Consider the following 14,737-nt stretch of genomic DNA (forward strand, 5'->3'; position numbering starts at 1 on the left):
TCGAGTATCTACCAAGTATCGATCAGTTATCAACGAGTTATTAACGATCTTATTTTGAGACTTATACACTGTCTTAGCGAATCCGTTAGTACGAGCGTCTTTGCGAACAGTAACTGTATTTCTTTATTTAACATTTTAAATATACTTGACGATTTCAACAACGAGCAGTCTCGTCTAATAAATCTCATGATCAACCATCCTCTACACATAAGCCTCCACAGGTATTATATACAATGCCTAAGGAAAGTATAAAATATTTTAAAATAACACAGGCATTTCATGCTTTGCTTGAAAACGACATGCATTCTATGCACTTCCTAGACATTATATGTACAAAATGCCAGTATTTTACACATTGCCGGTAACACGCATACTACTGACTTACGAAAGTTACATTTGAATACTTGCTGTAAAAAGTTTTTTATGGATATATCATGCGTGTTACGTACAATATTTTGCAATTCCATTAGCGCATCAAACGTCTTGAAACATTACGAATTCATTTTATCTGTTAACACGAAATCAAGATTATAGAAATTCTAGGATCACCGCGGGGTTAAAAGACAACAGAGATCACATTTGATTTGTTTAATTCAGAGTAACCGCTATGTATGAAAAAAGCAAATAAAATTTGGCCCATTTTGTCAAGCTGAAACAAGATTTATGAGTCTATTGTTTAATAAATGAGTTTCTTTCGGGGTGATTATCATTGTTAGTAGAAATTAACGGTGACATTAATCTTTCCCTGTGACAGTTTTTCCGAGAAGTAATTAAAGTTTTTTACATATTCCCCATAAAAAATCATTGCGATATAAAATGAATTTTCACGGGTTGATGAATAAAGATGATCAAATAACGTTGTCTTATCGGATTCTAATGGTCGAAGTAGTTTCACACGAGTCGAAAGTTCTCTCGGTTAAATTTGCTGCGACCCGTTCAGATAGCGGCACGAATTTTCATAATTTCCGTTCCCAAACAATTACACAGCAGTTATGAAGTGTGCGCGAAGCTAGAAGCACGAAAGCTTCGTGCAGAGCAATAACGTCCGCGTTCGGGGCTTTGTGTGCTTGATTTTCCATCTAACAGAAGATACCATTGGCTAACGTATGAACGAGTGCGCGGTTCAACTAGTGTCCTGCGGAAATTAACTTCCCCGCGATTTGACCGAGTTGAACTAAGCAAATCCCGCAACTATACTCCATTAGAATTACATTATACAGCTTCCTGCTTTTTGTACACCAAGTAGTTTCTTCTCTTTCTTTTTTCAATGCAACGCATAACGAATTTTTACGAAGGAATTTTTAATACTTAGAGTAAACATTTCTTCTTTGTTAATTCAAATTCATCAATATTTTAGTTGCTTTAATCAATAAAAAAAATCGTAACAGAAAAAAGCAGTAGTTGAACAGCAACATGAATAATTCTAATCTTTGACTTTTTCCCTCGAGATCACTTTTTTCGAATTTTCTATATTGTTGATATTTGCTGAAGCAGAATTACATTTCTTTTTTTATGCACGAATCAGTGAATTTTTTTATTTCGTATAAAAAATAATATAGAAAATGACGATTAACTTACATTACATTACAAACGATTAATTTAACAGATATTTTCTCTTTGATACTGTAAAAATTATGGCATCACAAGACTATATGTAGTAAAATTTGTTGTCCTATTATTATTTTAAAGTAGCAGAATTTTCAGCTGAGTCTGAAATATTAATGATTTATAGAGCAATATGAAGAGAAGCATGTTCGTAAGAATAATTCTCAAGATACCAGACGTTATGATCTGAAGTACTCTCCGAAGTACGTATAGTTAAGCTTAGCAATTATTAAGCAGTTCATACAAGTGCGAACAATTCTCCAGCGTAGAATGGAGATGACAAGCATGTTGGGCAAAATCGAGTTCGCAGTTGAAGTTTAGTTTCGAATAAAACACGTATGTATATAAGTTCTCATAAAATTTTATAAAGAAGTTCTAATATTAATTCTTAATGTTATTGCCTTGTTATTAGTTTTACCTGTGATACAAATTTTTTAATTGGTATGTTACTAACTAGTCTACTCAAATTTGACAAACAATTAGTGCAAGTTACCGGTGCTAATAAATTTCGTTAACAGTAATATGTCAGGGGATTAAACCGAGTAAAGTTTTAACAAGAGAATTTTATGAGTTACAAGTAGGGTGATTCTTTTACTCGATGCCACGTCGTAAAATTGTAAAAAATTGTTTATCAATAAAAACGTACAATTTACAGCTTGTCACTTGTCGATTGACTAATATTGTTAGTACACTGCAGATATTAATGGATTTATGAAAAACTGAAAAATATACAGAAACTGGAAAAGTACACAGAAATATGCGCAACAACATGTAAAAGCATAAAAAATATTCAAAGAATAATGACAAATTTGAATTTGTATAAGCATTAAATAACAACAAACAGATGATACAATTCAAAATTTAAGGTGTTTGTGAACATATGTAAACCTTAAATTACTATTTTCATCAAAGCGACGTTGCTCGTGATGGCAATGGCATTTCATCAAGAAGTTTAAAGTAGTGTAAGTCGACGCCAGCAGCGACAGCTAAAAGGCGTCTCGCTTATTTTCAATTTCTTCGACCACCTCCGGCTGGAACGAAAAATGGCCAACCGTGTGAAGACGTGAGACAATTTTCTTAGAAAACTTCCGTATAGTTCTCGCTATCACCAGAGGGCTGTACGTACAACTGAAACGAAGGACTATGCCATAAAGGTTGCCGTTAACTCTCTGCTCGTTCAGGAAGCGATGTAGTTGCAATTTAATGCAGTCGTAAACCCGCCGGCTCCGCAAATTATTAACTTGCGTCGTAGATTATGTATCAGAGGTAACAAAAGATCCGTATCCTTTGGTCGCTTTCCGCTTTTGTGACTCTGGAACTGACCTGTCTTCTATAATCTTCAGAACGATACTTGCGCAAAACACTTTAAAATCTTTTACAAAATAACTACTTGCAAACTGTCCTACGATACAGCAAGATTAAAGCGTCTTAAATAATTTTACATTCCTTTTGTCAGGCGAAATAAACTATACTAAAATAGGAATCGGAGATCAAAAAGGAAAATCTAGTATCACTTATACACGAAGTTTCTTCTTTTCATTAAGACGTTTATAAAATATGGTGACACGTGTGAAGCAGTATCGTCGTTTCCACGAAACTTTATCTCCACGTGCGAACTCTTGAGCCAAGGTTGACAGCAGTTCACTTTCTTCTGCTGAAGTTTTTCTTGCACTTGAACGAAGCTAGATCCTCTTAATGACTTGTTACTTTCTCCCCTGTATACGCAACGTGACACTAGAAAAGGTATAACTTTCGCCCCTCCTGAAAACCATTTGTCTTGTACGAAGCGCCTAAAGTAATCAAACATCGTCATCGTCTTTCTTTTTTTTCTTTTTTAACCTACTATATGTATATGTTTAACATATATATTTAGACACACAAAGGAATGCAATCAAATCAGTCGATCAGAGAGTTTCGTCGCTTTTGCGGAGACACCCTTCTAATAATTAAATTTCCGTCGATTTTTGCAACGAATTAAAGTGAAATAATCGACAGGAGGGCGCGTTTCGAACCGCAAACGCGGACCGGATACTGACCGCAAATATTTTCATCGTAGGTTCAATCGATTTAACGAGAGTCGCGCATTCACCGGAAGCTGATGACCCGCATAGAAATACGTACAGATATACGTATAGACGATATATCGGATGTGGTCGATTTCCATAACAGAGATGGCGAATCACGTTGTAGATATTGATTATTCGATTTTTCGAGACGCTCCTCCGGACGGAATAATATTGTTCCGTGGATGAAAAAACAGCCGGGACCTGTGTCAACTGTGACACCAAGATCCATCCGCGTTTACGCAACGTATCAACAAGGACACAGGCGAAACTAGGATGGAGAAAAAGCGCGTGATTTCGTTTCATAGTTCGCGGTTCGCACGATGTTTGCTACCTTGTATTTATTACATACATTTCCCGAACGCGCGTCTTTTCTTTTTTATTATTCCTTACGAATATTCCGCTTAATTAACGCGGCAAATGAAAACAGTGAAAGAAGAAAAATGAAACTCATGTTTGGAATGTTTAATTACTGAATAACATTTTAATGAAGGCTGCGACTTCGTACGGACGCCTTGGCATAATAAAATTTTAATTTCTTCGTCTTATAAAGTAAGTTAGAAATTTTTATTTTCTTTCGTTTTGGTTGCTCGTGTGTGCGACGAATTATTATTGTAAAAAGGAGAAGGAGAACAGAACTTCTTGTTCGAAAGAGTACAATAATTTAACAAAATTTACTATTTAGGACGGTATAAGAAAGTTTGTACTCGTGTATTTTGTAGATTTCGTGGTTTGTTTTCGAAACACGGTGGCGAGATGCGATTGCACATTTTCCTTAAACGAAATTGCTCTATTTTTCTTGTCCGAATGTTCGCCACATAAAAATACTCTACGAGTATAATACAAAATAATCGCAGTGAGTAATGATATATTTTACAAGAAGTAAATTTTGCAAGTGCATTCATTTTAAATAACAATGACTATTCTAACTTGTTTTAACATATTTGCAATTAAAAGTTAATAAAATAAAATATGAGATTTATTGTTATTCAGTGTAAACGTGATAGAAACATTACTATTTGCAGTGATTACAAATAATAACATTATGACGATATCATTACGTATCCATAATATTAAAACAAAAATCGTATGAGTTAATTTAGACTATCGCTTTTCATATGAAATCAGTAGTTATCCTAATACATATTTATGGACGATTTGACACTCCCTCGTCAAATATCGAACTTAATTCGTTTGAATTGCACTATAACCAACAGAATATCAAGAAGATATAAAGCAACGTTCATAATTGCAAAAGAGTTTGACTGACACGGAGGATAATTTTCGCAAGACCTGTTGAACGGTGTTAGTCCTCGACAGGTGCATCAGTTGGGGTTCCTAGTCGATTTTTCCCAACCGAATACACGTCACGTTCGCAACATCGATTTTCCATATCGCCCGCCGCTGGACCGAACTTTTATCACGCGATAGGAGATGAAAGTTTCGCTCGGCAAAAGTATAGGGAAGACAAAGGGTGCAGATCGATCAGCCGCCGCTCCGTTTTCGATTACGGTGGCGGCGCTTGCAAACGCCTCGCCTTCGAATGGAAAAGTTTCGAGGTGCCACGGCTCGTTTTGCGAGCAGACGGGTCAAACGGAACAGTGAATGAAATTCACGTTTGCCTCGAGATATTGTGGTTCCAAAGACCACCATTGTTCTCCCTTTATTCTGCAAAAATCAATTTTCTGCTGATTTTTCTTTGTTATTAATGTTCAAAATAAAGATAAAAGTCGTTAATACGTTCGACGGGGGAGTTGCCCTTATTCATAAGAGATGGCGTTTTATTTTCTATATTTGCAAAGTATTCAGATTATATTGTACAAGCGGATTTCAAACTCCAGAACAAAGTACTTGCGCATTGATATTTGAAACAATCGAATCTCGAGAAAATTATTTCTATTTTGAAAGACAAACGACTATACGCGTAGAGACTATGTATAGTGGAAGAACACGCTGAGTTACACTTTTCAGAATAATTTCGGAATTCAATTAATTCCGTATTATCGGGATTGTCATTTTATTTTCCTTGTGAAAATTCTTGCTTTTGTCCTCTTGTAAAGTTTGATATGTCATGTAAATTAACAATTTGTTATTTAATTCACTCATGGCCAAGAATCTCGGTATTTAACAATAGAATGGGAATTGTATGAATTATCATTCCGATTCATCAAATATTTACAGCAGTCTCCGGTTCGATCGAAAATACATTAAAGAAGCTAAAATTTTAAAGCCATCACGTTCCGGCAGTGTTTTAACGAATTAATTTAGTAAAAACATTCCGTTTTAATAAATTAAAAGCGCTCGACGACCAACCAATCGAATTTTCTATCGCGTTTCATAAATTCGTTCATAACCGATCATTACATATTGATACCAAGAGGAGAGCGAAAAAATAACAGCGTTTTAATTAAATTCACATGCTTCGTTGGCGAAATTTCACACATATTATTAACTTTCATTATTTATTGTTCGGTCTGTTTCGACGAACGATGTTTCTCTATCAGTCGATTGTATTTAATTTATCCAAGTTATCGTTTCAATTATCCATAGCAAAGTTTTACATGAATTCGGCGAAATTTTATCGAGTTTCTCATTACGAAAATATCTGCACGCCCAGACAAGATATATCGTCGATTGATCCAAGGTCAAAATTAATCGATTCCAGGTCGATTCACGATTCTGGATCAATCGTAATGGAATTAAGACGAATGGAGCAGGTTCAGCGAAATAAAGAAGTGAGAGAAGGAAAAGCGAATGATCGATCACTGAACGATACGTTCGTTCGACTGACATCCACCTAAAGCATCGAGCACGTGTAGAATTTAATGCGAATCCGTAAAAAATGATTCCATTTGATGCGCTATTCTTTTATTCGGATAGTCTTCAGGAAAATTCAATTTACTATCAAACGGTAGATATTTCGTTATCGTAAATTATTTGTTATGATTTCCCCAAGCAGTTTTTATACTTTCATTAAGGGAATCACGATAAAAATAATAGATACGAGTACTCTTTGTCTATGAAACTTTATGTTGAAGTGATCACCACTTCAACGAAAACTCTACATCTGGTCTTTTTAGTTTTCTCAAACGCTGAAGCCCTCGACAGCATATAGACAAAAGACTGGCACGAAGGCAGACCATAAACAATAAACAGGCGACGTTGGCTTTGGGGTTTTCAATTATAAGATAACACTGCTAGCGTGCGGATCTAGACCAGCTCAAATTGTATTCCTACTTATTATTACACTTCTCTATTAAATATATATTTTCTACCTTACTTTATCCACGCGTTTTCTCTCTTTATACATCTAATAACCTCAACACTTTAGAAGTCTCAAGTTACAAGATATAAGTATTAAAGAATCTCCTTGCATTAAAAATTTAATGATATAGCAAACTGTAATCTCATAGTAAATTTTGCGAACAAGTTATCTAATTATCTTATTCGATATAAAATTGTAAAATACGAACAACAAAGTTTATAAGCTATAGCTTGTAATTTATCCATCCACTAGTGTTCCTAGTTGACAAATTACTGTTCAACGATGCATAATAAGAAGCTGAAGAATATTTACAACTTTTTAACAGTCTTGTATCAGCGCATCTTATATTAACGACAAACGAAGCTTCCCACATAAAAAATTTGTCACCTGTCACTTGTGTTCACTAGACGCAGATTTTGTCATTACCATCAATACAAAGAACGATATATTTCATTCATTCGAAGAGACTCTGTCCCGTCTACTTACGTTATCTTATGTGCACAGTACGACTACAATTACAATTCGCCTGTAGCGCTGCTCGTTCCTTGGTTGACCACAGTTGCTGGAGAACAATTTCCGAGACGTTAAGACGTTCCAGTAAGTTTACATTTATCGTAGAACCAGTATGCAGCTTTATCGTTGCGTCCCGTCCTGGTCGTCGACTGTTTCTAATCGTCGAAAATCTGGATTTATCCACAACCATGCAACCATCCTTTCTTCCGTGTAATACCGACAGCATTTAGGTTCTAGTCGTGCGAAACAACCGGCACATCGGCTCGAAATACGAGCAGTTGAATTTGCGAGAACCTCTTCCTATGCTTTGGTCAGTCCGCGGTGTGTTTCCAACACGCCACGCCGCACCGCACCGGTGTAAATAAATGCTAATTAACTCATTCTGACAATTAATTGGATTGCATAATAATTTCGACCGTGTTTAGATTGTAGATTTAGGGGTTGTTACTTTCATTAATCGCTCTCGTAATGAGTTTATAATATTTAACATATTTATAAGGATGATAAAGATGTACTGTGTAGTATTTTTTTATCAAAAAATGATAATACGTGCTTTGAAACGGTTAATGAATTCTGAAAAAATAGTTTCCATGGCGAGTTAAAAATCAGACGAAGGTCTAATATTTATTATAAATTTAAAATAAATTGCAATAATTTGTAACACTTCGTGAAAGAAGTGTACATGTTATCTAAGAGTCGTATGTACCCTTCTGCGATTGTAAGCAATGTTTATCTTCACTATCTATTAATTTATTTATTTAGAAGTGCACCAGAAACTATATCTAATTGGGAATTATGTATATTCGTAGCTATAACACCTAAAGAAGAGCATGAAGATTATTGTCTACATTCAAACATTTAAATATAATCTTTATTTTGCCCATCATAATTAATTGTATCGAAAATGGATGTTGCAAAATTCGACAAATTTTTTCGCGATGAATCCATGCGTTACTTATTTTCCTATAATTTCTTGAAATGAATTTTAGAAGCTGTTCGAGTTATTTCTCATTGTCGATCAATCTCTGGGTTTCATTTAATTTATAATAAATTAGTCTTAAGTGATTGTGTGTCGAGGCTTCAAGTAAGGCATTGATAACGGAGAACTTCAAGAAGACATGATGCATTAACCAGTTTGGTATGACATGTTAGTGTTGCAGCTAATTGAAGTGTATGTGATCAAACAATGAGTGTAACATGCAGAAAGTCAATATTGTGTACGTAGCATCGTATACGTAAAATGACAGATTAACGTTAGAGTAGAATAATAAATTTCTCGTGATACAATGTAAAGACCAAAGTTGTGATATAATGTATAGTATTATAATATATAATGTAAAGACCAAAACATAGATATAAACATAAACATAGACATAAACATAGACATATAAACAAAGACATAAACATATAACATATAATGTAAAGACCAAAGAGGAAATAGGAGATTAATAATAATTTATTAGAAACGATTACGCTATTGTAATACATACAATAATTCGTGTCTATTTTCATAGCGATCGGAATAGTTGTCGAGAATTTAATGCAATTGTTTATTGTAAATAATATTTTTATTGAATCTATTATTTCATTGTTTGTTCTACTATGTTATTATACTTTTATACCTTCAAATTATCGTAATGAACGATACCGGTTTGGGTTGTTTAATAAATAAAATCCCTACATCATTTACTGTGAAATCTAATAAACGTTAATTAATCCTCTTCCATCTTTTTCTCTCTAATGATAGTACGGTAAATGTCTAGTTCGTTAAACGAAGAAGCATCACGTTCCATTGATTCGCAATATACGAGGCCATTCACCATCCTCGTGTCACAGGCTCGAATTTACGGCGCCATATGACTCAGGAACGCAATGTTAACCCAGCAAATTGAGACAGATTGTATTCAGGTTTTCGATTCGTCATGCTCCTTGCAACGCCTTTAATCTCATGGAAATCAGATTACATCGAACCCACGTGCCGTGGCATCACCAAAAGGAAAGAACAAACACGACACCCTGTTTTGAATATCAACATTCATCGTCGAAATTTCTATGCATGTTAAGTACAAGATAAGAAAAAAGAAACATGGCTGTCAAAGCGGATAAGCCGGTAAAGGGAAATGCACAAAATTGTTTCAAGATGCTTCTTCTATAGCTATATATAACTACGTTCTATTGCCGCAATTTTTATTTGCGCACGTAACACAAGGTAAAGATTGAGTTATCATAAAAATAATCGTACCAATTCTTCCTCACTTTTATCTCACATTTTTATGTAACGATCTAGCGATAACCGAAAATCATTTTCGTTTCAATTTATCTCCGTACTTTTCACCGTTCTCTCTATCGCGATCATTACAATTTTTACGGATTTCTACCGCATGATTTGTCGCATATAAATGATCACATATTACATCAGAGAATTCTCAATCGACTGACATTCGATTCGCCTTCTATTTCAAAACCCGATAGAAAATCGAATCTTAACGATTCTTCTTGTAGAAACAATATTGTTGGGAACACTAAGCGCGGCAATCCACCAGCACTTATTGATTTCACGACAATCAGGAGCCATTATTGTCGGCTTAATCCCATCATGGGCGTCAAATCACCACAGTTGGCCGGAGATTATGGAGTCTGTGTCTAAGTATCGATATGAAACTGGACATGTAGTGGGCTGCCAGTCAGTCAGGTTTGACCACTGGCTGATGGGTTCGCCGCGTAATCCTGTGTTAGCTGAATGATTGAAATTATCTTCATGACTGATGTCGAGATCCCGTTTACCAAACCTATTCTATATACTCGTGAGATCGAACGGGCATGCATAACAATCCAGTAACATGTCAAATATATAATTAGCATGACAAAATATGCATTAAACGTCGCGTTTATTATTAACGTCGATAGATTTCGAACGTTCCTATGGGACATAGTTTCGACCGTGAAACCGACGTACACTAGTTGTTATCGATATTCTTCGTCGGTGAATTTGCGTAAAGTTACGCGTGAAAAGTAGAAAAAATTATGCAAACGATCGCATGACGTATCGTACCGATAGGTTCACGAAAATTAAAGTAAATTTAGATATTCATTAGAGGAAATTATTGAAGGGTTTAAGAATTTGTATCATTTCCGGAACGTTAAATTGTACAAAATCCGTATTCAATATTACAATAATAATTAATTTTATCGGTTTCTGATATGATAAAATTAATCCTTTGCCTGTACTTGTTATTTGTTGATCACCGCTTTTAATTAATTTTAGTATTCGTATTATTATGATATTTGTTACTATACGACCCCATACACGTTTTAAACTGTTTTACATACACATTTAGATTTATTGAAAAAATTCAGTTGAAACTTTCGCAACGCAAATTGGGTTACTATCAGAACCGACATATAAAAATTAATCGTCGTATGAAACCAGTAAATGTTTTAATATCTGTAGAAAAGACTGTATATCAAAAATTGATCGCCTGTAAAAAATGTATCAACGTTAAAGTATTTTCGAAATTCGTGAAACACGAATGAGCGTGTTTCGAAGACCGATATCGACGCAGTGGCGCCGTTTTTCTTTTATACAGAATTTTTCATCAAGCCTGTAGGTGCTTCGATTAAAGTTGGTATCGGTTGCGCGAAAATTTCAATCAGAACACCGTGACAACCGTAGCGAAACAGCAAATAACGAAACAAAAAAAAAAAACGGGCTTAATAAATTCGTTTTAATCGAAAATATTTAATGAAACGAGATTTATCTGAGTGTTATGCATACAGAAATTTGTCTGGTTCGATATTGAAACATTAAATGATTCGAATTAACGATTGATATTTCGTCGAAAATATTTGGTTGCTACGTTTCTTTTTGACATTCCACTGCTTTTTTCATATCTCTTCAGTCTCGAATGCTTTCTACGAATTTATTCGGCGCCACTATGAAACAAAAGATACACACAGGCAATTGATCTGTTCCTTTGTGAACGTTGTTTTGTTACGAAAATTTTATACGTTTCAAACTGATCAGTCGTCGAATGTGAATGAGAGAACGATGAAAATATATCGAACTACAATACGTAATTCAGAATTCAATATCGCAATCTCGTTTTAAAACAGAAAGCATGTAACTGAGCATCTGTTTGGATTATTTCGTGAAAACTACGCGTTCTGACTTTTTACCGCGAAAATCCGCGTTGACGCGTACTTCCACTTGTACTTGCTGACGCGCAATATTTTTAATGCGATTTACTCGCTAACGTAATAGGAGTCACACGCTACTAGAATCTTTCTGAAATATTATAGCGTTCGAATTATCACATTTATACAATTTTCCGTAAGTTACTCCTAGATACTGTAGATACTAGAATAATCCTAGCGATGTTTAATATTCGTTGTTCTTGTCGTTCGTACACATGTTCTTAAAGATTGTTCAACATTTTTAGTTTTTTTCTTTTTTTCTTTTTTTTATGACTGAAGGAAGAGTTGAATCGTATCGATTGATATATTACATTGTCTTGGAAGTTTATGTTTTTGTTACCTGATGTACCTGATTATCTGACGGAATATCTACTATGATTATTTTACCAATCTTCATTTGACCAAATTCATAAATATTCGTTCATAAATATTATCACACTTACAGAAATCCAAACAAATCTTAGAAATAAATGAGAATTTATTAATATCTTTAAGAATTATTCTTTCATTTGTAATTTTAAATATACTATTTTAATCTTTTCACAATTTGTACGTTTCAACTCACGCAGCCCGAGAAAAGGATTATAGGAAGGTTAGACAAGACTGTAGCCCGTGCAAGTAGTCAGATATAGTCGTATAAATTTCACATCTTAAACATTATTATACGTGACACAATTATTCCTATAAAAAGTTAACAATACGTATTTTTTGTTTACATCCGATGCTAGAAATGTATGAATTTTCAGTGTGAAGAAATGTTTTTTAAATCACTCGTTCGAATTTCTTCGTCATTTTAATACCCTGCAAAGGGATTATAATCATTCTCCTGTATTTTCACAGAAAATTTCCCAAATCCTTTTGTATCGATTACCTTTCACTTGAAAACCGGAAATCTCAAGACACGAGGTAATAGCAAACAACGTGATCGAAACCACGAAGCGCGATTTAACACAAATTAGCCGTAGATCTCGAACAGCCGGGCGGGATAAATTCAAACTTCTGTTTCTTTTATTGGCGTTCGCTCGCACGTCGTTGAATTTCTACCGGAAGAAAGCGATTTCACCGGCGAGAAATTGTCCAATCTCGTCGAAGCTTCTGCCTTCCATCGCGATCTCGACCAATCTTTCGCCGGCACGCTCGAGCGAGTTCGAAAGTCGTCGTCGTCGTCGTCGTCGTCTTCCTCGGCTGAAACGACGTCGAAACGCTTGCGAGAGAAAGCGATCGTTCCCCGGTGTTTCGTCGAATGAAAATTCGTTCGCGTCGCCACGAAACGATCCCGTGTTTCACGCTGCTGGAATTTAATTAGAAACGTCGACGTCGGCTTTGTCAGACGAGGGTTGGGGACCTTTTCCTGCCTGCAACTTCCGATCAAATGTAAATGCAGGCAACTTGATTTTTCGTCGTTCCAGTTTGCTGAATTTGAACGAAGTGGAAGGACACGTTTGTATGACGTGTAAAATTGTATTTACGCTATGTGACAATATTAAAGGGTTGCTAACTGTAAGTTTTCTTAACAGAATTGTCGATTTTTCAACTACCATAACTTTGCTGCATTCTATGATTTATCGAAGTCTCATAACTCACAATCAATATAGGTAATCGAAACACTTTTGATAATTGAAGAGAAATCGATCTTGCTATTCATGGAATATTAATATACCATTCACGAAACAATCAATTCGATTGTCCTTCGATTCGTATTGATCATCCTGACGCGAGTCGATTGCTCTGCCTTTGATTGAATTGTTTTCGACGTTCATCGCGTCTACTTCAAAAGTTCGTAATTGTCAGATGGCTGATATACGGATGCAAAACTGGGAATCAAATTGCAAACTGCAGAATTACGATATCGTAAAATTTGATGTTCTAGTTAACCTACTTTACGGCTACTCTACTTTTCATTTTGTTCCTCACAATTGTAAGGATATATGTTCACTGAAAAATTTCGTTCTCAGCCACTTCTCTCACAGCGAAAATTTAATTTCTAAGAAACTCATAATTGAAATGAAACCACAATCTACCCAGTTTCCTTTATGCTATTTATAAACAACGCCCGAATAACAGTCCCTGAGACGCAACAAGATTTGCACTTTATATTCACCAAGATACCAACAGACTGACAAACTAGAGCGGTAATCTCACAGCGATCTTTAGAAATATTAAACGGCAAACATTATTCTGAAATTATGTTATTTCTTTAAAATCTTATACTTGTCCAATCTCTCCGAAATTAAAAAAAAAAAAAGACTTTATAATCTGCCAGTAATGACTCCGGTAAAATGGTCGGATGGTACATCACGTTTTCTGTTGTTGTCAGGTGCAATCTTTCATGCAGGCGATGAGGAGCACATAGCTGCGTTTCAATCAGCGATATACAAGACGAAATTCGAGCACGTCGCACCCGCATTCGAGCTGAAGTCCATCATAAAGCAGGTAGAGGTTAATACCGACAGCTTCAGGACCGCCGTTGCTGGTTTGTATGAATACTCAATACATATATATATGTACATATAAGTATATATATGCACACACTACTCATACTGCTCATAGGTATTTCCTAATCTCCGTTCACCTACGCTGTTTAAAGGGATAGGAAATTGACGAAAAAATTAAATTAAATCAAATTAGATTAAGAATTTTTTAATAATTATGCACACGAACTGATAAGTTTTTAGCTGTTTCTTTAATAGAGTATTTGGTTTATATTGATTTATTTCAATATTAAATGTATACTCTACGATGAAAACACGATTGAAACATAACAATTCAGAGACTGAAACAGGAATAATGAAACTTTGTATTTCTTGTAAGGTACAAATTCTTAATTACACAATTTAGCACCAAATATTTCCTTTATTGTCAAATAAAGTAATTAAATTTAGTACAAATATTTTCGTATATACAACTACTTGCTATCAAATAGCTACTCCTACTCAATTGGAAATTAGTTAAATTCGCATATACTAGAATTTTAAATTTCAAACTCGATTTTCTCACAAACTGAGTCTCCAAACGAATTTCATTACTCTCGATTTTTGCTTTATTCCAAGTCATATAGTATCTCCCTGATTTCAGCCACAAATTATGAGTCATGCTT

General features: G+C 34.9%; 1 protein-coding gene across 3 annotated transcripts in view; it reads left to right on the forward strand.

The window, feature by feature from the left end:
* The window catches only part of LOC126919632 (glutamate receptor ionotropic, kainate 2-like), a 148,761-nt gene that overhangs the window by 109,082 nt on the left and 24,942 nt on the right, over nt 1–14,737 (forward strand). For all 3 annotated transcript variants that reach the window (XM_050729108.1, XM_050729106.1, XM_050729107.1), the window contains one exon: nt 13,958–14,113. In XM_050729108.1, coding sequence (XP_050585065.1) covers nt 13,958–14,113 — 156 coding nt within the window. The remainder of the gene's footprint in view (nt 1–13,957; nt 14,114–14,737) is intronic.

This window comes from Bombus affinis, chromosome 8 (genome assembly GCF_024516045.1).
Source record: "Bombus affinis isolate iyBomAffi1 chromosome 8, iyBomAffi1.2, whole genome shotgun sequence".
Lineage (NCBI taxonomy): Eukaryota > Metazoa > Arthropoda > Insecta > Hymenoptera > Apidae > Bombus > Bombus affinis.